This window comes from Lissotriton helveticus, chromosome 11 (assembly GCF_964261635.1).
Source record: "Lissotriton helveticus chromosome 11, aLisHel1.1, whole genome shotgun sequence".
In the NCBI taxonomy this organism is placed as follows: Eukaryota; Metazoa; Chordata; class Amphibia; order Caudata; family Salamandridae; genus Lissotriton; species Lissotriton helveticus.
In genome coordinates, this window is record NC_136072.1 from 598,345,399 (window position 1) to 598,371,917 (window position 26,519).

A 26,519-nucleotide genomic window follows, 5' to 3' on the forward strand; every position below is an offset into this window, starting at 1 on the left:
GCATGTCATATGGGGAGGGGATTTTAATGTCATGTATAATCCCACGATGGATAGATCCCAGGCGGCACAGCACCATTGCACTAAGGCTCAGGCAGTGGTAAAGGACATTAAGATAAACTATCAACTGATAGACGCATGGCGTCATGTGCATCCACCAAAGAAAGGAGGTACACACTTCACTGCGCATGCACAGTCCTGGGCTAGACTGGATTATTTCTTGGTGACTAGGGGATTGGCTCCTGCGCTAGCTGACACAAGGTAACTTGCTAGAACGTACTCGGATCATGCACCAGTGTTAATAGCGCTCTCCTCTACGGACTTTAACATACCGCGTAGACCTTGGAGACTATATCCACCTACCTTACTTGACACGGTCTTCCAGGAGGGACTAAGGGAGAAGATTAACAGCTTTTTTCAGCGAAATAAGGAATCGGTTGCAAGTGTGGAAGTAGTTTGGGAAGCATTTAAGGTGACGATGCGGGGGTACTGTATAGCAAAAGGAGCTGAAGTTCTTAGGGATATACAGGCGACGTTAAGGTAATTGGATAAGGACATAAAGCAGTTGGAAGCTAAACTATCGGTGGCACCAAGTGGAGAGACACAAGCAGCCTTTAGAGAAAAACTCAATCTGTACATGGAGGAGGCACACAGGGAAGCGAGTAATACTGGGTGGCCAGAAATTATGGAGAGGGGGATAGGCCTGGCCGAAGCCTGGCACAAAAGGTGAGGCAGCCTAGATGCTCCACATACATAACGGAGGTAAGAAACTTGAATGAAGAGGTTTGCAGAGATACACACACTATCCTGAATGCATTTTTGGAACATTGCAGCACACTATATACCACAAGGGGGCAAGGCACTAGTGAGCTGGATGACTTCTTTGGGGATGTTGAACTGGGTTGGCTGAGCGACGGGCAAATAACTTTCTTATGTGTGCCATTTGAACTGGACGAGGTGCGGGAGGCCATAATGAGTATGCAGTCTGGCAAGGCAACAGGCACAGATGGAATACCTGTGGAATTCTATAAAACATACATTGACATCATGGCTCCCGTGCTTAGGGAAGTTTATGAAGATGCACTGGATGTAGGGCATCTACCCCCTACTATGAGAGAGGCCCTCATACTGTCACTGTTGAAACCCGGCAAGGCACCAGAACTATGCGAGTCTTACAGGCTGTTGTCGCTTCTTAACTGTGACGCCAAAATATTGGCCAAACTCATTGCGACGAGATTGAGTCTACTCATGGAAAACTTGATCTTGCCAGATCAATCGGGTTTTGTGCCTGGAAGAGCCACCTCTCAAAATTTGAGAACTCTGTTTGCTGTTTTGAATACAGTATCCCCAGACCTCCCTATGGCAGTGATTTTCTTAGACGCAACCAAGGCATTTGACTCTGTGGAGTGGAGTTTTATCTTTGGAGTGATGAGGAGAATAGGGTTCCCGCCTTTATTTTTATCATGGATTAGATTATTATATACCAAACCAGTAGCTAAGATTCTGATTAATGGACACACATCACAAACATTCGATTTTACGAGAGGAACTAGGCAAGGATGCCCATTGTCCCCGTTATTGTTTGCGCTAGCTGTGGAACCACTGGAGGCAAAATTGAGGCAATATCACAAGGACAAGGCACTGCAGTGTTTTCAACGCCAAATCCTTGTATCCCTCTATGCAGATGACATAACTCTGTATGTACGGAACCCGCAACAAAACTTGAATCCAATACTATGAGAATTCATAGTCTTTGGTAGACTTTCTGGTGTACAGATTAACTGGGCGAAGTCTAGTCTCTTCCCGCTCACGAACGCCACTGTACGCTTTTCGTTAGACTATCCCTTAGAGTGGTGTTCAGATGACCTGAGATACCTAGGGATCAGAATCACGAAAGATAGGGGGGAACGCCTGAGATTAAATTATGGGACGACCATGACCAAACTGTCAGATAATGTGACACGGTGGGTGGCGTTACCGTTGTCCATGGCAGGCCGAGCGTCACTGATCGAAATGGTGATACTGCCGCAACTTCTGTATCTCTTTCTGAATATACCATACTACCCGGGTATGCACTTCTTTAAAACGCTCAAGTCAGAGCTGATAAGACTAGTGTGGGGTGGCAAACAGCCCAGATTACAATGGGAGGTAATGACGCAACCCTACTCACAAGGAGGGTTCGGAATACCTGATTTTGAAATGTATTTTACTGCAGCACAGGCACACTTCGTATGTTATTGGATTAAACAACCTAGATATATGCCGCAAGTGGCAGCAGAACATTGACTGGCACACCCTACACTGATCGCAGCTTGGCAGAAGATTGCCCGAATGCTGGAGGTAATGTTGTTGTACTCGCCGCTGTTGCCCTTAACGTACCATCCAGACATGACGATACTGCAGGACGAAACGGTTCACAACTTTAGACGAAAGAATAATATAGTGCATTGGGGAGACCTGTACCACAAGAGCAAATTTCGTACACTTGACCATATGTGTCCGGTGGAACAGAGGACACCCCTAGATGTTTTTTTGTACATTAGACCACGGCAAAGTATAAGATCACTAACTCTGGAATTCCCAGAGGAGCCCACGGTGCTTGCACCTCTGCAACTCATACTGGAAAGGGCCAGACCTGTGAGACTAGTATCTCTACTATACAAATCGATACACGCCCAGAGAGAGAGAGGCCGGACACACACTCGCGTATACGATGGGGGGAGGAACTAGGCACAGCTCTGACAGATGACCAATGGGAGAATTGCTGCCTACGAACAGAGAGAATATCAGCGAATAGTAGACTCCGAATTATACACTATAAGTTTTTACACAGACTGTACTACACTCCAGCTAAGATGTGTAGGTTCAAGCTTAGACCAGAAGATAGCTGCGATAGATGTCACGCTGATGGAACTGATTTCTTACACTTGGCGTGGAAATGCCCAAGTGTTAAGGAATACTGGAGTCAAGTGTTTAGTGCACTGCAACAAATGATAGATACCCCGTTGGAACCAGACCCTCTGTTGACGATACTAGGGTATGTTAAGCCAATAAAAGCAGAGCTCGTAGATTCATAGCAATAGCGCTGTTAATGGCCAAAAGAAGGGTGGCCTGCAGATGGGGAAGGGGACGGGATGCCTAAATTTAATACATGGTTGAATGACCTGATCACGTGTCAGGAGCAGCTAGCCACATATGCGGAACTGCTGCATTTATCTTCCAGACCTAACGATATATGGGCCCCACTGACGTGCTATCTGATTAATAGCCCGAAAGATAAGCTATAACACTACAGTTTCATTACAAGTTGAGTGAAAATGGATGGTATTACAGGTGGATAGAGTGCTTGAGAAGGCACGCGGGATGGGTGAGGGGTTTGTAGGGGATGCTGAAGCAACACAGATATTGTTATAAGACAGCGCACAAACCTAGGAGCGGAGATGGGAAACCTACCAAAGAGCATATGATAGATGATGTGTTGTTAAGGATGTATATGGCATTTCAGGTCAGTGGTTGCTAGAGTCGGCACAGTAAAGAGATACCGAATATGATGTTATTAGACGTATGTCATATGTTACATAGTGAAGTAACTATGTGTATAGCGATCTTGGACCTGCACAGAAATTGTGTTATGATGGTAATGAGAACTGTATGTATGTGTAATTTGAAAACAATAAACAGAATGTTAAAAAAAATTTTTTTTAAAAGAGTTAAAGAGACAAGGAGTGCTGGACGAAAGATGCATAAGGTGGAATCAAGATTAGGCTGCTGAGTCATTTGGCAACGGGCGCATATGGCAGGCAGCACCGCAGGGAGGCCCCTACTAAGAACTTTGGCCCACTGAACTTACAGGGTTTTTTTTTTACAAACTAAGCTCTGACTTAGATAAAGACAGAGTGATTGAGATGTCACCTAAGGTTGTCAATTTGTTGTCCTGGGGAGCTTTTAGTCTTAGAGACGACGTGAATAAATGGATTAATTGGCTGTAGAAGATCTAGCTTAGTAATGACTAAAAAGGTCAAATCCTTTCAGAACACAAGAGGCTTTGGACAGGCCTTGCCCTTAATATCCCCTCCTACTCTAGTGACCTCGAGTGTGACCTTCGACTCTCACCCTTCGAGCATCCTCTGTGTCTATTGTGCTGCCCCCTCCACAGACTCCCACTGTAGTTCAGCTTTGTCACCAAAGTTTCAGTCACGCTTTGCCCACTTTTTTACACCCCATACCATTCCATTTCTATTAGGTTACGTTTCTCTTCTCTGTTGCGAAGGTGAATGGTTCGTTCTGTCCATGTTGTTCATTATTCGTTCACGTGTCATCCTGAATATACCACACCGATTATTGCAATATGGCCGACACTGATATTCAGAGTTCATCCTGTTTCGTAAGCGGGTGATCAAGACAGCTCGGTGGACCTCGTGCCCAGGACAGTGATATGCTAGGAATCTGGGGACCCCTTCTTTGATCCTTTGTATGAATGGATCACCCTTTTGCATTTCTGAGACCGGCCAAATGAGAAGCATTGAGCTGGATAACATGAGCACCTATTAGGACCATCTATGAATTCTGAAATAGTTTCAGTCGATCAGAATTATTAAAATGTTGACATAGCGTCTGTTATTTTTCGGTATTTTTTAGTTCAATTAAACTGCGAAATAGACACCATGGGTTGCATTACAGAAAAAGCGCACTTTCATTGTTTGCGCCGGGCGTTCCTTGCACACAGTGCAAACAATGAAAATGTGACCTATTATGATAGTTGGTAAAAAATAGGGGAGTGATTCAGTTTAGGATAGGTCAGAGGCTAGAATCCTGATGCATACACAAAAACAAGTTACCTCTGACACCATAGATCAAAAAACCATGATTCTTCATAAAAGATTTTTTAATTATCTTTGGGTTATATTCATTTATATTAACTTACTCTTTTACATTGTTTTACAAAGCATGCAATCCTGTCACGGGACAAACTAGAACAACGCCCACTTGCCTTCTCTTACATGTATGTACACATCAACAAACAAAAAATACATATTTTCAAAAAAACATTGTGCCCAACAGTTATATACAGTGCAGTCAAAAAAACATAAACATACAGTGCATTTTTCAATGAAGAATGTGTCGCACACACACTGTTATTGAACAGTGAATCTAGGGAACATATAGCATCCTAAAAGTTACATCAGGCAAAAAATAGTCCTACTTGATTCTGTCACAATAGAATAAAGTAGAGACAGGTTATTACTTTTCCCTTCTGTGGTATTCTGAGTTATGGTTATATTAGAATGTAGGTATGTCATCTCTGCATTCTTTGTTTGGGGATTCTGTAATTACGTTCTGTGAGGGGCAGTTGGGAAGAGTTGTACGGAGGAGTAAGATGTCCAGTGGTCGTTAAGCTGTCCTTCTTATCCTGAAATTGATGTCCAGTGGTTGTTAAGCTGTCCTTATCCTGAAATAAACCTGCATGCGTTATTCTACATCAACGTGTACTGTGATAGTTACATCACCGTCCTTAAACAGAAGTACTTTTTTAGCCAGAGGAGAGGTCAAGGATGGTAGCCAGAACTCAAGGATTGAGCCCTATTTCATGGGTTCTATTTTGTCCAATTTCGGGACCTAGTTTAAGCTTGGTTCTGTATGGAGCCTCTCTACAGATGGAATCAAAGGCTTCATACAGAACCAAGCTTAAACTAGGTCCCGAAATTGGACAAAATAGAACCCATGAAATAGGGCTTGATCCTTGAGTTCTGACTACCATCCTTGACCTCTCCTCTGGCTAAAAAAGTACTTCAGTTTGAGGACAGGAAAAGTAATAACCTGTCTCTACTTTATACCATTGTGACAAAATCAAGTAGGACTATGTTTTGCCTGATGTAACTTTTCGGATGCTATATGTACCCTAGATTCACTGTTCAATAACAGTGTATGTGTGACACATTCTTCATTGAAAAATGCACTGTATTTTTGACTGCACTGTATATAACTGTTGGGCACAATGTTTTTTTGAAAATATGTCTTTTTTGTTTGTTGATGTGTACATACATGTAAGAGAAGGCAAGTGGGCCTTGTTCTAGTTTGTCCCGTGACAGGATTGAATGCTTTGTAAAACAAATGTAAAAGAGTAAGATAATATAAATGAATATAACCCAATGATAATTAAAAAATCTTTTGGGAAGAATCATGTTTTTTTGATCTATTATGATAGTTGGGCGCAGTTGGATGGGGAGAGGAGTTGGCCTAACCGCTAGGGCGGTCGATGTTGAATCTGGGAACTGGGTTTGAGTCTCTGCAATGACGCTTAACATCCTGTGATTCTGGGCAAATCACTTAGGGCCCGATTAACAGAACTAACTTAAGACAAAATCCTAAACTTACTACCATTTTGGTATTCACAGAAGGCACATACTCATTTTGGTATTCACAGAAGGGACCTACTCATTTTGGTATTCACAGAAGGCACTTACTCATCAATAAGTAAGTGCCTTCTGTGAATACCAAAACAAGTTTGTGCCTTCTGTGAATGCCAAAATGAGTATGTGCCTTCTGTGGGCCCGATTCACAGAACAAACTTAAGACCAAATCCTAAACTTACGACCATTTTGGTAGTCAAAGAAGGCACTTACTCATTTTGGTATTCACAGAAGGCACTTCTCATTTTGGTATTCACAGAAGGAAATTACTCATTTTGGTATTCACAGAAGGCACATACTCATTTTGGTATTCACAGAAGGCACTTACTCATCAATAAGTAAGTGCCTTCTGTGAATTCCAAAATGAGTAAGTGCCTTCTGTGAATACCAAAAAGGTAGTAAGTTTAGGATTTTGTCTTAGGTTAGTTCTGTGAATCGGGCCCTACATCTCCCCATGCCTAACAAAAAAATGAATGTGTCCTCATGTAATGCAACTGTTGCTATGTAAAGCGGTCTGATACTCGATTCGGGTCAAGTTCGCGGTATATATAACTCTGTAAAAAAAAAGAAAAATATGACGAATGCACTGCCCCAAGGACAGCCGGGAACTCGCACTGCCCTGGGGGCAGCGCATTCAGGTGAAAAATGAAGCGGCTGCTTTAAAGCCGCTCGGTTCTTTAACAGTGGAGACGGAAACTCACCTGCACTTTTAAAGTGGATTAGAGAGGCCGCTGGCAGCACCCACCTGCAAGGAGATGTCTGTTGAGTCCATGGGACCACCTTTCCCCGCTCCAGAGGGCTGCTTTCAGGGGGCGCTCTCACAGTGTGCCACCTTCTACATGGTGCACTGTGAGTGCAGCCCCTGAGAGCTTCTTTGCCTCTGCGCCCTCATCTGTAATATGGCGCGGGCGCAGAGGCAAAGGGATTTCCTCATTTGCATGGGACACCCCCCTTACAAATGAGAGAATGCCCCCTGAAGATAGCGCAGGCGCTTTAAGTGCACCACTGCTATCGGTATTACAGAAGGCAGAAGCGTCTGTGGCCTCTTCTGTAATACCAAAGTGCCCCGGGGCATTAAAGCGGGCGCAAACGCCTGTTGCACCCCCAGGACACTTTCTGTAATACGATCCATGAGTGTCTGCATGCGAGGATGGTGAAAAATGAGCTAAAAGATTAATTGCCCCCATGTTGCTGGGCATTAATACCAGAGAAATTCCTCTTCCCAACTAATTTTTTTTATATTGCTGAAAGTGTTATTGGTTGTTTAATTCCAATTTCCTGTTACTAGGTTTATTCACCTTTGGCTTATATCATACTTAAGGCTCAGAAAATTAATAGACATTGAGGCCCTCTACATAAGGCAATAATGTAAGAATAATGAATACTTCAAATGCCATTAATTCTTTCAGCTTGTGCTTGGCTCTATATAAAAGGACATGATTGAAATCTGGATAACATCTGCAAATCTTGTACAATGTAATGTTTTGACACATTCTGCCCAACCCTTCCTTCTGTTGTCTGCGGCTCACAATGTCTTTCTCAAAGGCTGGTGTAAAGGGACATATTCATGGCTGGACTTTCAGGAACATCTCCAAGTTTCCGACGTCATATTTAGTATCAGCCTCACTGGGAAAACATTCAAACTGATGTCTGGTGCAATCATCGTATTAAATAATACCGTAATTTAATATTTTTTTATGATATGTAATATTCCATTGATTGGATTAGAGTATTTCTCAACCTCACTTTGAATAGGTCCTATCGCATTGTGGCTTTGTTGATGGCATTTGACTAAGGGAATATGTATGGTGCACCATGGCTATTTCCAGGGGTGAACTGGCAACGAAAACTAGCTCTAGAAAAGGCTTTTCTTACCAGCCGCCACTGCACCAAACAAGTGACCCAACCTTGTTCAGTGAACTTTGAGGGAGGGCTTTCTTGCCCCACCACAATATAGTGGGGAAAAAAATAGCTCCATGGTGCATTTTGCAGCCCAATTTGCCAAGTTTTTTAGGCTACAGAGACATATGCCTAGTGTCAGCCGAAGGTAGTTCCTTGACCTTGGAAGGGAGTCAGATTGTAGAGGCCACAGACCCTACCATGGAAACATGACTTGATTAGATTGATGGCTGTTAGATTTGGGGGTCTCTAGTTTGCTGAGGTAGGTACTTTGACCAATACGATGTCTACAGATGCTATGGATGCTGACTTGAATCATGGTAGAAAAAAGACTGGCAGTTCTCAGGAATCAAAAATAGAAAGGAAGTTCCAAGGAAAAACTCCACCAAAATGTACGTGGTTGCGTTAAGGTCTGCACTCACTAGTAGTGTACACCAATCACTGTATATGAATCACAAATGCAAGTCCAAATCCTCACCGCTGACCACCAATGTTAGATTTGGGGGTCTCTAGTTGGCAGAGGTAGGTACCTTTGACCAAATAGGGACCCTTGCGTCTAGTCAGGGTAAGGGGCTACACTCCTAAAATAACCCCTGCTCACCCCCTTGGTAACAGTTACGAGCAGGCAGGCTTATCTCAGAGACAGTGTGTAAAGCATTTGTGAACACATACAGTAATACAGTGACAATACTACAGATGGACACCACACAGGTTGTATTATAAAAATAAGTATTTTTATATAGACTTTACACAAGACCAAACAACATAAATCCACAATACTGTACTCAAAAATAGACTTTAAAACGGAAGAAAATACCTTAGTTCTCTCAAGTTGTAAATGCAACACTTTACTCTCAATGTACCTTGGATGTGTAACGCAAAGAAAACAAAAGGGTCGCAGAGAAGATGATGCGTTGGTTCCTTACACTCAGGGGAGTGGATGCGTCGGTTCCTTACTGCTGCGCAGGGGAGTTGATGCTTGCTTCCTTACTGTGTGGGGAGGTGATGCGTCGGTTTCTTACTGCTCTCTGGTGCAATGCGACAAGATGGCACCTCGATGTGATACTCTTCTCCAGTGCAATGCGACAAAATGGCGTCTTGGTTACGGTGCGACAACGTTGATGCGATGCGTGCACGCCTGATGGCCGTGCGGCGACTCAATGATCTTGGGAGCCGCGATAGGCCCTGCGACACACTTCTCCGGTGATGCGACGGCGACCTCTGCGGTGGCGGCATGCTTCTCCGGTGATGCGCCGCGCTTCCCCGATGCGATGATGACAGCGGCAGCAGCGGCTCGCTTCTTAGGTGATGCGATGACAGCTGCTGCGGCGGCGACACGCTTCTCGTCGTTGCATCTCACTTCCAGCTCTCAGTGACACGCAGTCTCTCAGATAGCCCAGCACCACAGCAGGGAATTCAGGGGGGGGAGCTGGTTGGCCAGGCAGGAGGCAAGCTCTAGTTAAAGCCCTTGGAGATTCTTCTTCAAGTTGATGAAAAGCACACTCAGTCCTCTTCTCCTTTCTTTGGCAATGAAGCAACCACTACAGGACAACCCCCAAACACACAGCATAGGGGTAGTCTCCTCCTTCAGCTTCCTGGTTCTTCTCAGCAAAGGTTCGTCTTGATTCCCAGAAGTTATCTAAAGTTCTGGGGTCTGGGACCCCTCTTTTAAACACCAACATCCTGTGTCTCTGAAGCCAGACAGTGTCTGTGCCTAGTCCAAACCAGTTCTGTTCAGTCCTGGAGCACTTTGTTTATAGGACTCCTTCTCTTCCTCTGATAGTGTAGGCCAGGGACATCAGACGCACCACAGGAGGTAGAGCCAGCATTGTGGAATGCAGGCACAGCCCTAATCAGGTCCCAGGTGCTCCCCTCCCACCACTCTACATGCATATGGGTCTATTCAGCCCTGTGCTGACTCACCCTGTGTCCAGAAATCCTCCATCCCCTGTCACTCAAAAGCCAGACAAGAAATACACAACCTAGCAGAGGCAGGCTTGGATAGTTAGGCAAGAAAATACCTACTTCGTAAAAGTGGTATTTTCAAACACAGAATGTTAAAACCAACTTCACTAAAAGATGTATTTTAACATTCTGAGTTTAGGCATACTAAACTCGAATTTCTACCTTGTTCTCTGAGTCAGTTAGGATTATAAGTTGTTATAATCAAACTGCCCATTCTGGCCTATGGGGAACAGGTAGCCTTGCAAAAGTGAAAAACGAAAATGGCTGTAATTCACTACCAGGACCTGCCACACACATCAGGGCATGTTCTACCTTTTACCTACAATGCACCCTGCCCATGGGCCTACCTTAGGGGCGACTAATATGTATAAAAGGGAAGGTTTAGGGACTGGCAAGTGGGTGCACTTGCCCAGTCAACATGGCAGTACCAGACAGCCCACAGGCTCTGCAATGGCAGACCTGAGACACACTTTACAAGCTGTTCCAGTGGGTGGCACAATCAGTGCTGCAAGCCCATCAGCAGCATTTGATTTCCAAGCCCTGGGCACACGCAGTGCACTGTACTAGGGTCTGACAAGTAAACTAAACAAGCCAATCATGGAGTCACTAATCCATACATCAATTTACCATAGGGAGCAGTTGCACTGTGGCCCTGAATAACAGTGGCACAGTGCCCAAAAGCATCTAAAACCAGCAAAAACATAGGAGGCAACAGCAGAAAATGGAAGGGAGATCCAGGCCAATGGTACCAGGTCTAACACATGTCCCATCCAGCTGAAATGTGGGGAGATCTACCCTACCTCTTGGGAGTTCTCATCACTAAGGCAGAAAAATCTGGACAGACCATCAGCATTGGCGTGTTCTGTACCAGGGCGGTGTTCCACAATGAAATCCATCTCCTGTATAGAAATGGACTACCTTAACAGCTTTGGATTCTCACCCCTCACCCGCAGCACCCATCTGAGGGGCCTGTGGTCTGTCTGAACCCGGAGGTGAGTCCCAAACAAGTATGGTCTCAACTTCTTCAGTGCCAAGACCACAGCAAATGCCTCATGCTTAATTGCACTCCACCTCTGTTCCCGTGGAAGTGACCTCCTACTGATGAAGGCTACAGGTTGGTATAGGCCCTCCTCATTAATCTGTGACAGTACAGCCCCCACACCATGCTCTGAAGCATCTGTTTGAACAATAAACTCTTTTGAGAAGTTGGGTGCCAGAAGCACGGGAGCCATGCACATGGCAGTCTTCAGGGCATCAAAAGCTCTCAGACAGGTGTCACTCCAAATCACTCTCTTGTGCTGGAAGTCAGCTCTGTCAAGGGTACAACAATGCTGCCATACCCCTTGACAAACCTCCTGTAATACCCGGTGAGTCCTAAAAAGGATCTCACCTCTGTCTGGGTCTTGGGGGGTTCCCAAGCCTGGATGGTCTCAATCTTGGGCTGTAGGGGCGCCACCTGGCCGCTCCCAACCTGGCAACCCAAGTACACCACAGAACCCTGCCCGATCTGGCACTTACTCGCCTTGATCGTGAGGCCTGCTCTCCGCAGCATCATCAACACTTCCCAGAGGTGGCACAGATGTTCTTCCCAACTGGCGCTGAACTCTGCAATGTCATCCAGGGAGGCGGCACTGAACTCTTACAATCCAGCCAACACCTGGTTGACCAACCTCTGAAAGGTGGCAGGGGCATTCTTCATCCCAAAGTGCATAACCCGGTCTTGGTAGTGCCCATCTGCTATGGAGAATGCTGACCTCTCTCTTGCCCCATCAGTCAAGGCAATCTGCCAGTACCCAGACGTAAAGTCAAACGCACTGAGATACCGCGCAGCCCCTAACCGATCAATGAGCTCATCAGCTCTGGGGATGGGGTGCGCGTCAGTCCTGGTGACTGAATTGAGCCCTCGGTAGTCCATGCAGAACCGCAGTTCCGGCGTGACACCCGGTGCGGCAGCCTTTGGGACCAAAACCACTGGGCTGGCCCAAGGATTAGTAGAGGACTCAATCACCCCCCAACGAAAAGCAACTTGGAGACCTTCTCCTTGATGCAAGCTCCCACCCTGTCAGTCACCCTGTAAGTTTTGTGCTTAACAGGAGGACTGTCCCCAGTGTCCACATCATGGACGCACCAATCAGTGACACTGGGAATCAGGGAGAACAGGTCAGAAAACTGTCCCAGCAACTGGTGACAGTCATTCTGTTGCTCAGGGGTCAGGGTGGAAGAGAGGTACACACCATCCACTGACCCATCTCGCTCTGTTGCAGATAGGAGGTCAGGAAGAGGCTCAGTCTCCTTCTCCATTCCAGCATCTGTTGCTAGGAGCATGCCCACTTCGGACCTCTCTAATTGGGGCTTCAGGCGGTTGACATGCAGGACCCACAAGGGGTTCCTGGGAGACCACAGGTCCACCAAGTAGGTAGCCAGACTTTCGCGCTTCACCACCTCAAATGCTCCGGTCCACTTATCCTGGAGCGCACAGGGCTCCACTGGGGCCATGACCCACACTTTCAGACCAGGCTGAAGCTCAACCAGAGTGGTATTCTGGTCGTACCACCGCTTCATCTCCTCCTGGCTGGCTTCCAGATTCGCCTCAGCGCGGTTTCTGAATCGCCTAGTTTGGTTCCTGAAGGCCAGTATGTAGCTATATACATCCTGGGGAGGTTTCCTGAGAGATTGCTCCCAGCCTTCCTTGACCAAACTCAAAGGTCCTCTCACTGGGTGACCATAGAGAAGTTTAAAGGGGCTGAACACTAGGGACATCTGTGGCACCTCACGGTATGCAAGGGAAGGCATGGTAAGAGGACGTCCCACTTATGCCTCATGGGTTCCTCAAGACCCATAATCATGCCTTTGAGGGTCCGGTTGAATCTCTCAACCAGCCCATTACCTTGGGGGTGGTAAGGAGTGTTGAACTTGTATGTTACACCACACTCCGGCCACAGGAACTTCATATACTTGGAAATGAAGTTTGTAACTCGGTCTGACACCACCTCTCTAGGGAACCCCACGCGAGAGAAAATCCCCATCAGTGCACGTCCCACCACTGAGCCGTCACTGTCCTAAGAGGGATGGCTTCCAGGTCTCGGGTGGCATGGTCCACCAAGGCCAGGTTGAACCTGTTACCCATGGCTGTCTTGGGATCCAGAGGCCCCACAATGTCAATGCCCACCCTTTCTAAAGGGGTGCTGACCACAGGGAGTGGCTGGAGAGGAGCCTTGTGCTTCCTTCCACTCTTTACACTTGCCTGGCAAGTCTGACAGGTCCTGCAATGAGTGTCTGAACTCTTGCACATTTGGGGGCAATAATAATGGGTTTTCAAGCCTTACAAAGGTCTTGTCCTGCCCCAAATGTCCTGCTAAAGGCACATCATGAGCCAACCCCAGTAGGAAGGCTCTGAACCGCTGGGGTACCACCAGCACACGGGCTGACCCAGGCTCAGCAACCTTAGGCTCACTATACAGGATTCCAATCTCCCAGTGGATCCAATGTAGTCCAGACTGATCACCTGCTGCCTCGTTTGCAGTCAGCTGCCGCAAACCCACAAGAGAAGGACACTTGTTCTGCTCCTCACAGAACTCTCCCCTGGATGGACCGCCTTCTTGCTGCCAATGGGTCAGCTCAGGCAGGTCTCCCAGTTCAGCAATCTCTTCCCCTGTAGGCTCCAGGGCATCCCCCTCAGGGTCTGCCTCCTCCTGAACCGTGGGAATCGCAGGGGCTGGTTTCCCGTGCCCCCTACCTCTTCTCTTTAAGGTAGGCACCTGGGCCATTTTCTCAGGCTCCAGGTCCTCTTGAACACCCTTACTGGCTGCCATAGACCGAGTGGTCACGCAGGCCCACTCAGGCAAACCCAACATCGCTAAATGAGCTCTTCATTCCACCTTAGCCCAAGGGGAGCTCTCCAAATTGTTACCCAACAGACAATCAACAGGCATGGCTGGCCTCACAGCTACTTGAAGAGCCCCTGAGACCCCCCAACTCAAAGGGAACCTGTGCCATCTTGCAGTGGCTCTCTGTGTTGTCAGCGGCAACAACTGGGTAAAATGCATTGGGGACTACCTGCTCTTCAGACATTAGCCGAAAACTGACAGCTGTCACACTGGCTTCGATGTCTCGAAGAGCTTCCACCCTTTTGCCATTGATGGTCAACCACTGCCTGTAGAGCTTGGTCCTGGGGACCACCTCACAGCCTCCTAAAGACACAAGGGACATCTCTGCAGGACCCCACCCACCTTGGGCACCCATCACCTCCCTCAGGGCTACTTTAGCCAACTGCCGGGGTGGTGCACCAGTGGGTGCTGTCTACTCATACATGGGACATATAGCACCATAAGAACAGTGGCCTACTAGACTACACTTAAAACAGGTCTTGGGCCCCTTGTGAACAGGCTTATCTGTCGGGTGCACTGTCTTCTTCTCAGGGGGAGGCTGGGAACCTTTACCTTGGTTCCCTTGGGGATTACATTGGGGCCCTTTCTGGAACTCCCTCTATTTACCCTTGCCCCCCCCCCACTCTTCTGCTGGGGACCCTGCCTACCTTTGGCGAAGTCTCCCACATGACCCTTCTGGACCCGGGGACTCACCCAGCGGTCCGCCTCCTCAGCAAGCTTCCTAGGATTAGTCAGCTTGCTATCAATAAGGTGCTGGCATAGTTCTGAAAAACAGTTATTTGAAAAGCGCTCCCATGCAAACAAATCATAGATCGCCTCAACATTATCCACTTTGCTATCCTTCACCCAACCATCCCATGCTCTGCAAAAGAAAGACACATATTCCACCCATGTGGTAGACTCCAGTTTTCTGCAATTCCTAAACCTTTGTCTGTATTAACTCTGCGGTCAAACTAAATCTGGGCTCCCTTCATGTGGGTATAGGACATCTGCTCCTCTGTAGGTAAGTCTAACAAAGTGTCCCGCCCATCACTAACAAAGCGGCCCCACAACCCTGCTCCCCAATCCTTCTCAGGGACCAGGTGTGCCAACATTGCAGCTTCATAAGCCCTAAACCATTGACCAATATCCTCATTGTTGTGGATATCTTTAACTACTTCTTTGGGGATGTAGTCTCTTGCTTCTACAGGCACTGGCGGAGTGCTGCCACCAGAGGGAGGAACCTCTAATCTTTTGGCCTTGAGTTCCTATTCCCGCAATCCGCTCTCATGCTCAAAATGCATTCTCTTTTCCTCTAAGGCTAACTTCTTCATCTCTAATTCCATCCCAAGTTCTATTTTCTTGCTCTCTGTGTGTTCCTGACCATCCATTTTGAGCCTAGCTAGCTCCAACTTATTCATCCTCTCCTTTGCTCGGTCCTTCAGCTCTCCTGGGGACAAACCCTTGGAAGAAACACTTCTGTCTGCCCCGGAAGGTGCATTCCCCCTGGTTGGGCCCACTGGCCCCTCAAGCTCCTCATCTAAATTCTCTGCCTCCATCACTGGCTCCTCAGACTGCTCACTGGCATTCCTAGATTCTACCCAGGCCCTCAGCGCCTTTTGGTATTCCTCTTTCCTGGTGAGGCCTTTCACTGAGATTTTAAATTTCTTGCACAAGCTTTGAGATGAGGCACAGTGTAAGTGGCAATTCTCTCTTCTTCGAATACGATGTCTACAGATGCTATGGATGCTGACTTGAATCATGGTAGAAATAAGACTGGCAGTTCTCAGGAATCAAAAATAGAAAAGAAGTTCTAAGGAAAAACTCTATCAAAATTTACGTGGTTGTGTTAAGGTCTGCACTCACTAGTAGTGTACACCAATCACTGTATATGAATCACAAATGCAAGTCCAAATCCTCACTGCTGACCACCAATGTTAGAATTGGGGGTCTCTAATTGGCAGAGGTAGGTACCTTTGACCAAATAGGGACCCTTGCGTCTGGTCAGTGTAAGGGGCTACACTCCTGAAATAACCCCTGCTCACCCTCTTGGTAGCTTGGTATGAGCAGGCAGGCTTATCTCAGAGACGGTGTGTAAAGCATTTGTGAACACATACAGTAATACAGTGACAATACTAAAGTTGGACACCACACCGGTTGTATTATAAAAATAAGTATTTTTACATTGACTTAACACAAGACGAATTGACAAAAATCGCAGGGAAGGTGATGCGTCGGTTCCTTACACTCAGGGAAGTGGATGCGTCTGTTCCTTACTTCTGCGCAGGGGAGTTGATGCTCGCTTCCTTACTGTGTGGGGAGGTGATGCGTCGGTTTCTTACTGCTCTCCTGTGCGATGCGACAAGATGACACATGGATGTGATACTCTTCTCCGGTGCGATGCAACAGAATGGCGTCTTGGTTACGGTGCGACAACGTTGATGTGATGCGGGCACGCCCGGTGACCGTGCGGCGACTAGATGATCTTTGGGGCCGTGATAGGCCCTGCGACACGCTTCTCTGGTGATGCGACGGTGACCTCTGCGGTGGCGGCACGCTTCTCCAGTAATGTGCTGCACTTCGGCGATGCGATGATGACAGCGGTAGCGGCGGCTCGCTTCTTTAGCGATGCAACGACAGCTGCTGCAGCTTCTCGTCGTAGCGTCGCGCTTCCAGCTCCCAGCGACACGCGTCTCTCAGAAGGCCCAGCACAACAGCAGGCAGTTCAATTCCCAGCAAGGGAATTCAGGGCTGGGAGCTGCTTGGTGAAGTCGTGTATCCATGAGACTTCAGGCAGGAGGCAAGCTCTAGTTCAGGCCCCTGGATATTCTTCTTCAAGTTGATGAGAAGCACACTCAGTCCTCTTCTCCTTTCTTTGGCAATGAAGCAACCACTGCAGTCCAACACACAGCACAGGGTAAGTCTCCTCCTTCAGCTTCCTGGTTCTTCTCCTCAGCAAAGGTTAGTCTTGATTCCCAGAAGTGATCTAAAGTTCTGGGGTCCTCTCTTTTATACAACAAAATCCTTTGTCTCTGAAAGCAGATAGTGTCTGTGCCTAGTCCAAACCAGATCTGTTCAGTCCTGTAGCACTTTGTTTATGGGACTCCTTCTTTTCCTTTGACAGTGACATAGGACGACCTCAGGAGGTGGAGCCTGCATTGTGGAAGGCAGGCACAGCCCTATTCAGGTCCCAGGTGCTCCCCTCCCACCACTCTACATGCCAATGGGTCTATTCAGCCCTGTAGTGACTCACCCTGTCTCCTGGAATCCCCCAGCCCCTGTCACTCAAAAGCCAGACACGGAATACACAACCTAGCAGAGGCAGGCTTGGATAGTTAGGCAATAAAATACCTACTTTCTAAAAGTGGTATTTTCAAACACAGAATGTTATAACCAACTTCACTAAAGGATGTATTTTATTATTCTGAGTTTAGGCATACTAAACTCGAATTTCTACCTTGTTCCCTGAGTCAGTTAGGATTATAAGATGTTATAATCAAACTGCCCATTCCGGCCTATGGGGAACAGGTAGCCTTGCAATAGTAAACAATAAAAATTACTGTAATTCACTATCAGGACATGCCACACACATCAGGGCATGTCCTACCTTTTACGTACAATGTACCCTGCCCATGGGCCTACCTTAGGAGTGACTAATATGTATAAAAGGGAAGGTTTAGGGACTGGCAAGTTGGTGCACTTGCCCAGTCAACATGGCAGTACCAGACTGCACACAGGCTCTGCAATGGAAGGCCTGAGACACACTTTACAAGCTGCTCCAGTGGGTGGCACAATCAGTGCTGCAAGCCCACCAGCAGCATTTGATTTACAAGCCCTGGGCACACACAGTGCACTGTACTAGGGTCTGAAAGTAAACCAAACAAGCCAATCAAGGAATCAATAATCCATACATCAATTTACCATAGGGAGCACTTACACTGTGGCGCTTAATAGCAGTGGCACAGTGCCCAAAAGCATCTAAAACCAGCAAAAAACATAAGAGGAAACAGCAAAAAATGGAAGGGAGACCCACACCAATTGGGCCAGGTCTAACAATAGCTGAGGAAGCCTGTTTTGCCTGTTGCTGGGTGTGTGAGGAGTCCTCTGATTCTGCTAACACATTTCCTATGTCTCTGCAACTGTTCTGCTTGGTGCCAGAACTGTTGTGGCTGGGGGTCTCTCAAGCAGATTACTTTTATCAGGAGGGAAAGGATATTTAGGGGTGTGCCTTGTGAATTGCACAAGGAGGGGGAAACAATGTGGATGTGGGGGTGAATGCAGTGCTTTAAACCGCCCCCTGGCACTGTGGCCATTGTTAGGGGTGGACAAATTTGACCCTATAATAATATTCCTATGTGTAAAGCCCAAACATATCACCTCGGTTTCAAGGCACTGGGGGCTGTCGGGGAGATTAGGTGAGCTGTTGCCCAAAGTTACATGACGCTGAGCAGGGCTGCCGCCAACGACAAGGGATCAAACCATGAGCCCGGTACCCTGGAGTCAGCCACTCTGACAGCTGTGCCACTCCTCTCCCCAATAGTGAGAGGCGTTCCATGGATCCATCCTCCGCTGCTCCCTTCCCCCAGCCTCCCCTAGTAGGATTCTACATTCTGTAATTAGTGCTTGGGTGACCAGAATCAATGCGAGTTTGGGAGTACTCAGGAACCCAGACAATGGGAGGACAGGGAAAGATCAGTGAGAAGAACAGACAGAGGAACAGAGGGTTTGGTGGAACTTCTCAACTGCTGGTCACTTACTCCTACAGGGCAAAAATACAAGGACCTTGCTACCTTTCTCCACTGATCAAACCATATATTCCCAAAAGGCTTCTTAGATCTTCTGGTACTGCACTGGCAGTTGTTCCAGGGGTCAACAAAATCCGCATTGGAGGCATCTTTTCCAAAACCACCTTGGATTCTAATCTAAATGTATAGCCTAGTACGCCTTCAGGCTGGTAATGTACTCAACCCCAGTGTGCGGCAATGATGGGGTAGCTGCTAAAAGTGTGCAGTAATGTTCCCTCAGGGATGTTGCAGTTCTAGCAAGCAGCCGAGGGGTCTCCACCCATCCACAACAGCCTGGAGGGGTGATAGTAAATACAGAGCATGTATAATTTGGTTAAGGTACTATACAACAGACCGCAGGTACGTGTCCTTGTCAACAGGGCATTTTCAGGGCCGTTTCATATTAGAAGGGGGACGAGGAAGAGCTGTCCCCTCTCACTGCTCCTATTCGCCTTAGTGATGGAACCCTTAGCATGCCTTATACAATTTGATGACCGAATTAGGGGATGGAAATGGCCCGGTTCAGATGAGGACAAAATCGCCCTGTATGCGGACGATGTCCTGCTCTTTCTGGCCGAGCGGCCCAGTTTGTACTCCGTTGTCTTCCGGCATTGTATCCCTTTGGACAGGCCTCCAGCCTCCAATTAAACCCCACTATAGGCATCCTGGTTCCTCTTCACGTCTCGAGAGACTGCTTCGATTGGCAATCCACAATACCTATTAGGAGGCAATGCTTTAAATACCTCGGAATCTGGATGGCCCTGCTTCCTGATGGTCGCTTAACGTGGCCCCATTGGTGAGGAGAGCACAAGCTGACCTCCACAGATGGCAGATGTTACCGCTGAACCCTCTGGGAAGAGTCGCTCTCTTCAAAATGATGATACTGCCCAGATTTCTATACATAATTCAGAAAACAACTTTTCATTTCCCATGAACCTGGTTTAAGGAACTAGATAGCCTGACCACGAAATTTCTTTGGAATGGTCGGAGACCTCGTTTGGATCTGTTCCAATGCCCGGTCCCATCCTTCGACGGAGGAATGGGCATGACTAACCTATACCTATATTATTTGGCAACCTGCTTAATTAAAATACACAATTGGTTCAATGGAGGCTGGTTGGATCCGGCATACATGGTAGAACTGAGTATCTTGGGCTTACTCAGGATCCAGGAGATTATGTATGGGGGCCTGTCTCTAGATCGTTGCCCATAGTGAGACAGGGGGTTCTGCTGGAACTGGCATGCCTCCTTGCGCCATACCCAATGGTCAAACAAGCTAACCCAATGCACGCCGCTCTTGCAAAGCTCCTGGCTCCAGGAGGTCAGCAGCTTAGAAGGATTTAGGCCGTCGGACCTTATCAGCATCTCACAACTCGGAGATGTATGGGGAGGTGACCACATGCGCACTTTCCAAGACCTACAAACCCGATATTCCCTACACTCCTCTCTGTTTTAGAGGTATCTGCAGCTATGCCCTCCAAAGTCACATATCAAATGGCACCTCACTGCCAGAATATAGTCCACCCGAGGCGCAAACCATGACAGGTAACTTGGAGAAAGGAGGGATTTTCTGTATCTACTGATCCTCAACAAATAACACCCCCAACACGTTAGACCGACTAAGGGATCAGTGGGAGCGATGGATCGGGCCTCTTGAAGAAGAAGACTGGAGAGACACACTGATGGCACCCAAAACAGTCACCACTTCCGCTAGACTCCGTTTGGTCCAACTATACTATTTACATACCACATACCTAACACCAAAACGCCTCCACAGCGCAGGGCTAACCCAATGCATCATGCACACGCTGCAACCAGGACTAAGCAGATTTTTTTCACATGGTATGGAACTGTCCCGTCATTACACAATACTGGGACTCCATAGAGAAGAAGCTCGCAGAGGTTTTGGGCTGTGAGGTCCCGCATAAGCCCTTAAATGTGCTCCTGGGAATCACAGATGGGTTGGACAGGTCTAGAGTTGACAAATTATTTCTAAACACAGCCATGATGGTGGCCAAGAGGGACATTGCGGCCAGCTGGTTGAATCCTGCCTCACCTACCATAACAAAATGGCGTAGAGGGGTGGACTGGTGCAGCACATGAGAGACCTATGTATGAGGCAAGAGGGTGCCTGGTGAAATATCGTAAAGTTTGGGGAAATGGTTGGGTTCACTAGAATGATAATACCTCATTTGTGGGATTGTGAGCTATGTGTGAGACTTTATTTTGTCTTCTTCCTTGTAATGATATATTCCAGGTGCCTTTACTGTATGGGTAACATGAAGACGTCCTGCAATTGCTGCGAAATGCTGTATTTGATTACTGCTGGGTTTTCCCTGTTTAAAAAACAATAAAGTTGATTATCACAAAATACAGAGCATGTAGTTAAATTGTATGAGTTTGAGTCTATCCAAAATGGCCAGAATTCTCATGGCCATTCTGACCTTGGTCCTTTCATAATCGTCCAGAGTTCCCATTTTTCTCTTAGATGCATGAAAGAATCAGGAAAGTTGATGACCAATGATCTGTAAGTATGAGATATCTCCCTCCTCCCGCACAACTCCACTGTGATCTTTGCCTCTAAAGAGTGAAAATCTGACACTGCTCCCAGCTTGGCTTTAGGACTATTTCAGGCATGCCTGAGCTGTAAGAAACAGAAGGATTGGCTTTTGTGTAGTGCCAAGTGTACTGACAATTGTTCAAAAGATTTCTTTGGTCAGTAGCCCAGACCCCATCAAGTTTAGAAATGCCAGTGAGGTCTCAATCAGTGAACTCTAACAAGATGTCAGGTCTTCGGTGTGTTTCTCTCAAAACTGATGTCTAACTAGATCTTGGAGGAATGTCAATATTCCTTGAAGGAATTGACATTTTTTAAATAAAATGTTGTGGCATGAACAGAGTGTAGTATAAACTGGTAGACTGAAGTGAATGAAGAAACATTGACTGCTAAAATAAACACCACAGATATATATGGTCCGTCAAAAACTGGAGATATAGGGCCAGATGTACAACCATTTTTTGTGGCTGCAAACGGGAGAACCTCACGTTTGCGGCCGCAGAAAAGGGTAATAGCATGTACAAATGCTATTTTGCGAGTCCCTGACTCGTAAAATAGCATTTGCGACTAATAGCGTGTCAACATGCTACGTACTCGTGTTATGCAACCGCATTTGCGGCTGCAAAACGCTTGCACTTTACTACTTACTTCAAGTAGGTGGTAAACCACTCGCAAAGGGGGAGGGGTCCCTTTGTGTGTATGTTGAAAAATATTTTTCAAGAGCAGGCAGTGGTCCCAGAGACCACTGCCTGCGCTTAAAAAAATTAAAGAGAAAAGTTTCATTTTTCTTTTTTAAATGCATCCTGTTTTCCTTTAAGGAAAATGGGCTGCATTTAAACAAAAAAGCTGCTTTATTAAAAAGCAGTCTCAGACATGGTGGTCTGCTGAGCCCAGCAGGCCACCATCCCTGGGAGGGCTGTCATTCCCAATGGGCTAGCAAATTGCGAGAGGCTCATTAATATTAATGAGACTCGCAATTTGTGACTCCATTAGGAATCGCAAACATCGTGAAATACACTTTGCAAGTTGCAAAAGAGTCCCAATTTGCGATGTGCAATTTTCTTCATCGTACAGCTGGCCCATAATTCATAATTACTGCACCAATGATCTTGTGCTAAACTTTAGAATATAATAAAATATATGTCTCATGTTGAGCTCAGATATTTCCAAACCAAGGGGCCTATTAGGATGACGGACGGACCTGAGTCCGTTGCCACCCCGAGGTGGAGGGAACGTCCGCAGGGGCTGCGGTGTTCCCTCCAGTGCAATTAGGATGTGACCGCCACCCTGGTGGTCACATCCTCTATATTTAACATTGCGGCGGGTGCTGCTTTAAGCAGCACCCGCCGCAAGTTTAAATATGCATGCTTTGCATTTGCATGCACAAAGCGGCAGGCACCGTGCGGTGCCTGCCGCTTTATGCATGCAAATGCAGGGGGGTACAATAGGTACCCCCCATGTGCACCCCCACCCCCCCTTCACCCTGGGGGCCCGCAACGGGCCCCCAAAGAAAAAACCTATGCCTTTCCACAGCGGAAAAGCCACAGCGGAAAGGCATGTGTTCTGCCCCATCCTAATATGGCTGGCGGTGTCTGATAGACACCGCCACCATATTAGAGCTTTTTCGCCACGGTCGGAAGGCGACCGCGGCGGAAAAGCGGCGGGTGATGGTTCCGTCCGCCGATGACCCCCCCCAGCCATCCTAATCTGGCGGGGGGTCTTTGGAGGCACCGCAGCGGTGAATCCGCATCCTCCGGGCCGGCGGTGGCTTCCGCCGGCCCGGAGCATGCGGATTCACCGCGATCCTAATCGGCCCCCAAGTATTTCTGCTTGACAATAGTGGTAATTTAGATGCCTTTGTTCAGATCATTTTCTGCTCCTGCTATCCCTCCCTTTAGGACCTGATATTAGAAGTACTACTACATTGGTCAGAAATAGTGGGATTGTTAATAGCTGATTTGACATATGTAGTGGTCATTTATTGTTGGTGTTACTCTGCGTCTATGTGAAAACAAACACTAAAAACAAAAACTGTAAAAACATAGATTGAAAGATATAGAATACCACTTTATCAACTACACATAAATATCCCCCTACAACCAATTTAAACTCGTTCAAATTCCTACTTCTGGGCAAACTCATTTCTTTCCAATAGAAGGACTGACTTAATTTATCATTAGCATTGATGTAGCGAGGATGCTATGAAACAATGGTAAATTGTAACAAAATAACTTCAAAAAATCAATATAGAGAATTCTTTTTAATCTCACCTGCAGATTCCTTTGGGTTAGTCCGTGACTTAACTCTTCCAATAGCACTCGCTAGGACTTCCTCTGTCAATTACAAGCATTCAGCAGCCAAAATTGAACGCAAAAGCCTGTAATGTTTGGATGATACCTTTTTCATTTGTTTCAAATTCAATGCATTATATCCCTCCTTTCATGACAGGTATGCATACTCTTCGCACCATTTGTGGATTTAATGTTAAAATGATGTATCATGCAGAAGTTGCTCTGCAAGATGGGATAATTCAGATGGTAAAATGACAGAGAATACGCCAGGGAGTTGTAGCCCACACCACGGACCAAGCAATTCAGGTGTGAGGAGGAGGCCCAATGATGAAGCATGTCACCCTCGGGTGAGTGAGGGTTCTCATCCTGAAAAGGTTTCCTTTCTGACAACTCTACTATAGACGATCAGCAGTACATATACTGGACTAGGGGGCAGATGTATCAAGCGTTTTTTTGTCGCAAACGCTGCGAATCGCAAAATAGCAGCGTTTGCGCACAGAAAAACTGGAAATGGTATTTATCATGCAAAAAGCCTCGCAATATTAAGGAATCGCAAATTTTGTGATTCCTTAATATTGCGTAAGCATTTAAGAAATCGCAAATTGCGATTTCATAAATGCTATGTATGAAGCATTTCAGTTTTGCGAATTTAGGATAAGAAATCGCAAATTACCACCAACTTGTAGTTGGTGGTAATTTGCGAATTCTTTTACAAATGCACTTTTTGCAATTTGTAAAGGTGCCATGTGACGCTCATACGTGCCCTTAGGGCATGGATGTGCGCCATATGCGCACACATGTCAATTTCAGGGGTGCAGCAGGGTGTCCTTGAAACACCCCTGCACCCTTGAAATTATTCTCAATTTGCGATTAGCAAATTGCAAATCGCAAATTGAGAATAATTTCGCATTCATGCCTATGGGCCTCCTGGCCCATAGAAATGAATGGGAAATAATTCCTTAACTGGGATTAGCAATTTGCTAATCGCAAATTGAGAATAATTTCAAGGGTGCAGGGGTGTTTCTAATTGCAATTAAGGAATTTTAAGAAATCGCAAAAAAATAGCGAATTTCTACATACATCCCAATTTGCAATTCGCAAATAATCGGGATGATACATCTGCCCCTAAATCTCGATACAGTTTATAAGACTAGTCATTCTAAAAACACAACCGGACGTATTCTCTGTAATTTTTCTGTTTAATAGAGATCAGTACGCTGCTGGTTTCTTTGATCCCATTGAGACCTTTTATGTGAAGATAACTCAGATGGTGTCACTACTGCATAAAAAGCTGCTAAATTAACCCAGCATTTGTTTATTAATTGCCGTAGGATGTTTTTGATTATTTCTGTACTCCTCAAAATTTAAAGAGCTGTTTTATTTAAAGTATTTTTTAACTTCATATGTTTTATCGCTTTTCAGAACACTCATCGATAATCCAAGAAAACATCCTTTCTTCAAAACAATCAACTTTGCTAGGCTGGAGGCCGGCCTTGTGGATCCACCTTTTGTGCCCGATCCATCTGTCGTTTATGCTAAAGACATTGCGGACATTGCGGACTTCTCTGAAATTAAGGGCATAGAATTTGATGACAAAGATAAGAAATTCTTCAAGAAATTTGCAACCGGTGCTGTCCCAGTAACTTGGCAGGAGGAAATCATGGAAACAGGACTCTTTGAAGAACTTAATGATCCTACAAGGGAAACTGGCAAAGGATATTCTAATGGTGGAGCAGAGTCCAAGTCAGGAGTGTGTTCACTTTTGTAAATCTTGAACAATTGACACAATGTCTTACATCCCACAATAAGACTTCAACATTTTTTAAAATATCATTATAATGTCCATCCATTAGCCATCACAATCCTTTAATATTATGTTGTATTTTAAAACTACATCTTAAAAAATGTATGTGAATCATTAAAGTACACTGGTCTCAGATTATTTAACAGACGGTGATGGTACGAAGATTTTCTTCCTCAATTTAAAAGAAGCATAAAGAGCTATTCCTGATGCACATCGGCTTTTTTTTCAACACCCTCTTACGTTTTAGCAAGAGTTTATATGCACATTTCCACCATCGATGTTCTCCTCACCTTCTCTTGAGTTAGCGAATGTTACTTTATTGATTACTTGACATGAACATGCCTCCTATCAGAGTCATGATTATAGAAAAGTGGTCTAATATGTCAGCTACAGGTACATTTTCTACTATTTGTTATTGCAGCGATGCCCAGTCAGCAACATCTTGTATCTAGTGCAGTGATTCTTAAACGTTTGACTTCAGTGGACCCTTAATCATTATTGAATCTGGGGATCACCAGTGAATCATTAGAGGAATCTTGGGGCCCCCACTGGAAGGCAGGGTCACAGGTATACGCAATCCTGATGATTTGAACTGCAAAACAATGCACAAAAATATTGAAAAAAGCATTCATCAAACAAATACACAGTACCATTCGCCTGGAATGGGGAATAACGAGAGGACCTGAGAATACAAGGCCCAATTCTGCGTATGGGCTGGTTGCAGGCCCTTGGTCCTGGGGCTTTGTGGTGTGATAACAAAGGAGGTGGAAGTGTTTACTACCCCCATCATGCTGCTTTTAAAGTGCAGAGAGTGGACTGGGCACTGAAGCTGCCTGCTCCCCCACATCTTTAATATAAAGTGTCTCCGGACCTGGAATCATCTGGTCCAAAGTTTGCGGACCAGATAATACCAGGGCCCTAAACACTTAGGGGCACATTAGAAAGT

At 46.2% G+C, this 26,519-nt stretch overlaps 1 protein-coding gene across 1 annotated transcript in view; it reads left to right on the forward strand.

The window, feature by feature from the left end:
- GRK7 (G protein-coupled receptor kinase 7) overlaps nucleotides 1–25,721 on the forward strand; it is a 188,724-nt gene extending 163,003 nt beyond the window's left edge. Inside the window, exon 4 of the mRNA XM_078665608.1 lies at nucleotides 25,192–25,721. Within this exon, the coding sequence (XP_078521734.1) occupies nucleotides 25,192–25,537 (346 nt within the window). The 3' untranslated portion in view covers nucleotides 25,538–25,721. The remainder of the gene's footprint in view (nucleotides 1–25,191) is intronic.
- Nucleotides 25,722–26,519: the final 798 nt, after the last annotated feature.